The sequence below is a fragment of the Macadamia integrifolia genome, chromosome 2, assembly GCF_013358625.1.
Source record: "Macadamia integrifolia cultivar HAES 741 chromosome 2, SCU_Mint_v3, whole genome shotgun sequence".
NCBI classification, from domain to species: domain Eukaryota; kingdom Viridiplantae; phylum Streptophyta; class Magnoliopsida; order Proteales; family Proteaceae; genus Macadamia; species Macadamia integrifolia.
In genome coordinates this window covers 12,616,876-12,623,248 of record NC_056558.1, presented here as the reverse complement: position 1 = coordinate 12,623,248, position 6,373 = coordinate 12,616,876, and the positions used below count along the sequence as shown (strand labels likewise).

Genomic DNA, 6,373 nt, shown 5'->3' with positions numbered 1-6,373 from the left:
CTTAAACAATTGGGCTGAAGAGTTCTCCTTGGATTTTATTCTTGTTCGGAATTTCAGATCACTCAATCAGTTTCTGCTTCTTACTGAGTATTGCATCTAGGACCAACTGGACTTGCAGAAATACCAATGCAATGCGCAACCTTTAGTTGTCTACTATGTTGTGGTGGTGTCATGGTAGGGGGAATGAATTTTTTCTGGATTTAGCTTAAGAATGTCTATACTCTGCTAGAGAATGATGGAACCCTCTTAGGCTACAAGACCATTGGTTGGGCTGCAGTTGTCTATTCTCCTGTTGTCAATAAGTAGGACCAACTTGTCATTGAGTTTCCTGTGGGAGCAAAATACCTTGTAGAGCTTCATGCTCTTCAAGATTCATAGTTTTTTTTTTTTGGATGAATAAAGAGTTGGAATGAGGATAATATGATTCATAGTTTTAATTGCATGCTGAGGAGGTTTTGCAGTGGGATTGAGAATTAAACCTGGGAAAATGTTCTTCCACGAGGTGGAAAATGAAAATTCCCCCATATTAGGCGGAAAAATGAAAAATTTCCTGTAAATTAGGATTTCCTACTGTTTGTTTCACATAAAATATTATAAAAATCCTTTGAAGAAATAAGAAAATTTTACATGGAGGAAATTTTTTAGGTTAAGTATCTTTTGTACAGAAATTTACAATGAAATACGCAGGGCAGAAGGTAAAGCAATGGTGAAACATCATGTGGTTAAGAAATGAGATCTGGTTGAATTCCTGACCTACTGAAACAAAAGGGGACATAAAATAAAAAACTAGAATGTTGACATCAACCATGTTGGTAAGGAGGGTAAGCAAAAGGACTGGGAATAACCTTCATTGTAAGTTATGTTAGGAAGTGTGGAAACAACCAGATTCAGGTTCTAGACATGTTTTCCTGCAAAACTTTGATATTGACAATCCTGAATGCCGTGGGGATAATGTTTGAAGAAAGCTTTGCAAGAAGCAGATTTTACTGAGAACGAAAGAACAGATACAATGTCAGGAGTACACCAGGCACTCTATAAAGTCAACAAGTACAAAAGCCCTCAACAGAAAATGTCGATCTAGAACCTACATGACTCATTCTCAACTCGTAAAGGGATATCCTCATCTTAAATTTGCTATAGGCTCCCTTTGGTTGCAGGGGTTTAGAACTGAAAAAAATAACTTTTGTAATCCTTACAGGCTTACACTATATGATTATATCACTAATGCCAAATATTTTTTAAATTTGTGACGTATTTGCTAATGACTAGAAGTGGTGTCGAGCAATCAACTGCCGAAGTCTTCCTCCTCCCCCTCCCCAATAGAAGAATTATCCCAAATGCCCCTCCAATCACGGCATCTCATCTCTCTCCTTCACTGGCTAGAGAATTGGGGTCGATATGTACACAAAATTTTAGTCCCGACCAACATAGGGAATCCACAGTGGACTGGTTGCCTAAGAAAACTTATTGGGATAAAGTACTCTGTCTGGCAGCATGGTCTATGCAAACATTTCTTGGGTCTCTCTTTCTCTTCTCCCAATAGGAGGTAGAGATGTTATATCATATGAAAGAGAGGAGAGGGAGGGAGGGCCAGCGGAGGCCAACTTATTTTTATTCCTTTGGTGCCTGAACATTTTACCACCGTGAACAGTGGACTGGTTGCCTAAGAAAACCATATCATTTTAGATCATTGCACTTTACCACCGTGACATGCAGTCCTAGAGATTGTGGTTCCAAAACATGGTATCTCTTCAGGCATATCAGCCGATGCATTGGTTGCACCGGCCACGGTTACCATACATGCATGTTGAAAACAGTACTAGGAAACTTTAACTTTCTCTTTAAATAGCCTTGGTTGGGGTTCTTTGTGTTGGTTCCTGTAAATCTTGGGTACAAAAAAGAATCTTAGAAGATTTGAGGGAAAGGGGAGGACCTCTTATGTACTTTTGTTACTTATATAGGAAGACTTACAAGAAGCCAGTTCACAAAATTATGGAAGTTCTTTTGAGTCCTTGGCATTTTGGCTGGATATTGATGAGTGTTCTTTTGAGGAATCCAGGCCATGCAGATATAGGTGGAATTTTTGGGAATTCTTCAAGAGATCCTCAAGGGTGCTTCTCTCATTATTTAGGAATGTAGTCTTAACTTTTTTACTGAATTCTTAGCTTGTTTCATTTTTGCCACCTAGAGGGACAATGTGTCCATTTTGACTGTTGGATAAAAAGGGCATGGTTTCTATGCGTCTCCAATCTAAACTATATTGATCAGGCGGGTCGGGCAGGAAAAAGTCTGGAAAACTTTTGCAATTCCACAGACAGGACTCGGGTACAAATTGCAAAATTTCCAAACACCACCCAACCCAAAAGTTTTCCAAGCCTTCTTTCTGCCCGACCCGCCTGATCAATATCCATTTTGTCAACAAAAACTAACGTGCGCGGTTGGATTACCACACCACCCTGTTGGAAACATCGTCAAAATTTTGTCACCAGCGCCACTCGCCCTCGCCACTACTGAAGCTGAGGAGAAGCAGTCGATCACTCAGATCTTCTTACGGCACCTTCATCGTTTTTTGTGTTTCAATGAAACCCTGACACAGTGAAGCAAAACGAGAAATCGTAAAGAAAGGATTGAGAAAATCGTTGGAGTTGATACGATTACAATGTCAGTTGCAGTTCCAAACCTGTTCACTAATTCACGCTCTCATCTCCTATTCTATCCCACGAATATTCGTGGCCATTCTCTGAAGACCTCTGCTTTCGCTTTCTCGACAATCTCATCCAGGCCTAACGAAAACCCCTTGCATTTCCAAATCCTTGGGGACAGAGCTCTGCATAAGAAATTCGAACCCTTCGTGACTGATCGATGGCGTCTCAGAGCCTTTGAATCTGGTGAGTCCCTTCCCAGTGAGGGCTTCAATAACCTCAATTTGGATGCCTTCCTTTGTGTTGCTGAAGTGTTTTGTCTCGTTCCTTCGGCTGCTCTTTCAATTGGAGTTGCCGTGAATTGGGCGTTTTCTAGCTCGCAGAAGTCGTTTCCGTTGTTATTGGCCAATCGGGTTTTAGTTTGGCAGCTTGTTCTATTGGTGGGTGCCGTTGCCATCGGTGCTCTGATTCGGAGTAGACAATGGAAGAGGATTTGTAGGGATTCATTTAAATCGGGTACTTCGAGTTTCAGTCTCATTGATAGGATTGAGAAGCTGGAGGAGGATATTCGGAGCTCGGCAACAATTATACGGGTGCTGTCGAGGCAGCTTGAGAAGTTGGGCATCCGGTTCAGGGTTACTAGGAAGACATTGAAAGATCCCATTACTGAGGTAAAGTTTATTTCTGTTTCAGTTTTCTTTATACTGTCCTGGATTGAGGGGACGGGTTGATAGGTATAAATCTCCAGAAATGTACATGGAAACTAAAATTTTGTGTCCTAACTGTGACAAGATGCTTGCTGGCTGGCTTATCTGCTTATTTATGAAACTTTGTACAGCATATATATATGATTTCAATACCTTTTACATCTTATTTGACTTCTCTTCGTGTTCTTACAAATATTAAAAAAGTGCTTATTCATTCATTCAGAGTACATTTTGAAGAAACATTAACAAAAGTAGAAATTGTGCCCCTTCTATATCTTCGACCCCACTCCCATCCACTACCATGTTTTTCTACTCCCCCACTTCATATGCCACCAGGTTTTACGTCATATGAGACTCATAATTTTTTTCTTTTTGGAGGGGGATGGGAGAGAGGGACGTGGGTTATATTAATATCATTTTAAATCAGGGAGCAGGGTTCCTGGTTTGGCAAGTGTAGAAGCTGAAACCTAAAATGACGTAGAAAACTAATGGAAATTGGAAATAAACAATAACGCAAAGATATATGTCGTTTGACAAAGATTGTTTATGCCTACGGTGAGATGAGATTTGCTTATCTATCGATGGAGAATAGGGTTGTAGACAATCTTCCTCACGCCTCTCTGAGATTACTGAGAAATACCGTAGCAACAAAGCTTCAAAGAGACATTATATAGTTACAGATCACCAAAGACAAACAGACCATAAAGTCCTGCTCAAACGTAAAGTTTCACCAAATAGAGTTGGGCAAATGGAAAAATAAAGCTTTGAAAATCCAGTGAATATTAAAACATTCAAAAAAGAAATGGTCGGCTAAAAAAATACGAGGGGAATTTGTCATTTCATGGGGGGCATATGATAAAATTTGAGAAGGAATTTTTACACATGGCCAACTTGACCATTTCCTAGATATCTGACGATTGGAATTGCCACATCATCCTTCCATGTGGCACAATTAGGTACACAAACCAGAGATTCCATCTGAACCTGAAGGTCTAGAAAGCCTTTTTTTCCTTTAAACACAATTGCATTTTCCAATTTGACTATTAGACAAATTTACCCTTCAATATGTTCATATTGTTTTTTTTTTTAACCATCGGGGGTTGGGTGGTAATGCTCCTTTACCATCATTACCAATAACTGGCATGGAGCTTACTAATTTTGTTTTTTCTTTTTGATGAATATGATCCAGCTTATTATTCAAATGGCCATTTTTTTTTTTTTTATTACTTTTATTGTTTTCCTAACTATGATTGTCATGTTTGCAGATGGCAGCTTTAACTCAGAAGAATTCTGAGGCAACTCGGGCTCTGGCTGCACAAGAAGATATTCTTGAAAAGGAGTTGGGTGAAATTCAAAAAGTTTTGTTGGCAATGCAGGTGCGTCTCACATCACGATGTTTGTGTGTGCGTGAATTTTTTTCCTGTGAGAGATAATTCTGGTCTTGGGGAGTAGGTTGATAAATTTTCAACTCACAGAAATATCTTATCAATCTTGAAGCTCAATCAATTGCTTGATTTTTGTTTTCAATACTTCTTTATTTAATAAAACCTAGTTTAGATTGTGTCAGTGGGCTTGAAAATCAGAGATAGCTCATCATATACTTAGCAAGCACGTAGATGTCAAAACAGCTTCCCCCCTCCTCCCTTGTGGTCTAGTTGTATATCTGCTTGATTATATTGATTTTTTTTTAATCCTGTTTCAGTGTTGGATATTTATTGCTCAATTAGCCGATTGAATTGGCAGAGGTTGGAGGACATGTAGTGTGAATTTTACCTATGGCAAACCAATAGCCTCATATTTACTTGCTTGTAGATAATGTGCTGTGTATTTTGCTTTCACAAGTGTGAAATGCTGAACACCTTTGATGAGGAATTGATTATCAAGGCCAAAGTACTTTCATCTGATGGATTATCTTAGTCTATGAGAAACTGTCCATAATAGAAAATTTTTTTGTATGTTTTCTGGGGGCACTTTGTAGTTAAAGAGACATTCTAGTTTCCAGTTTTTAGTCTTCTAGAGATTTTACTTGGCCTATTGAATATTTATACAAGGCAAGGCAGGATTCTGTTTCACCTTTGATATGAAACTTTCTGATGTATGGTTCTTGTGATACTTCCCATTTGGATTTGTTGATTAGGAGATATTGAGTTTGTGCTGTTCATGCCTTCTGTGATCTATATAGATTTTGCATTTTATGAAACCTGTCAACTTCACAATTATCCAAGAAAAGTGGTTTTAGTGCACCTGAAGAAATATAGGGTCTTAGATGCAAACATAAAAACTCTAGGAGATAAAACCTACAGCTCAAACCAGGAGGTTACATGTCTGGTTCCAGATCATCTAGAAGAAAATATAAAAAATAAAAAATCATTATGTTGTGATGCAAATTGTGGGAAAGACTGATCATCGTCATATGTTTCTACTGCGAAGTTAACATTTTTTGCAGCTTTATTGCATCAAGAAAGGTCAGCCTCTGGTGGGCACTTAAAAAACTTTATGATATTTCAATGTCCAGTATGCATTCTGAGAGATGTTACTACCTTTTGTGGAAACTTATAATATTTGAATAGAAACATAGTAATGATTAGATTTCTTAGGGTTCCTTTTTCTGTTAATGTCAGTCATTTTGATGAGTTACTTAATTGCTACCTTTGTTACTTCTAGACAGCAAGAGTGTGTAACCATGAATTAGAAATTTTTATTCATCATTTCTTGTCTCACCACAACAAAAGAAAAAAAAAATTTGATTTGTCATGTCTTGTGCTAAATGAGATCTGTGGTTGAGGGAAGAGTAGTATCTGGATATTGTGAGTACTTGGATCACTTGGTTCATTCTACCTATTTCTCTCTCTTACCACCATACTGCTTCAACATAAAAGAGCCTTAGACACCCCACTTGTGAAATGATAATATACATGATGGATGAAATAAATGACATGCAACCTAGATCTACTAAACACTCCCTCAGTTTGAGTAGGCCTAGAAAGCATATTGAGGGAAATAATCAAATTTTTTTTTTTTTTT

General features: G+C 38.2%; 1 protein-coding gene across 2 annotated transcripts in view; it reads left to right on the top strand.

The window, feature by feature from the left end:
- Positions 1-2,439: 2,439 nt before the first annotated feature.
- Positions 2,440-6,373, top strand: part of LOC122070038 — a 6,472-nt gene continuing 2,538 nt past the window's right edge. The window contains exons 1-2 of one of the 2 annotated variants that reach the window (XR_006137646.1): positions 2,440-3,313; positions 4,615-4,725. Coding sequence is in view for 1 of the 2 variants with exons in the window: in XM_042634138.1 (XP_042490072.1) it covers positions 2,660-3,313; positions 4,615-4,725 (765 nt within the window). In the remaining variant the exon portion in view is untranslated. The remainder of the gene's footprint in view (positions 3,314-4,614; positions 4,726-6,373) is intronic. The other variant, XM_042634138.1, reaches the window with a different exon arrangement.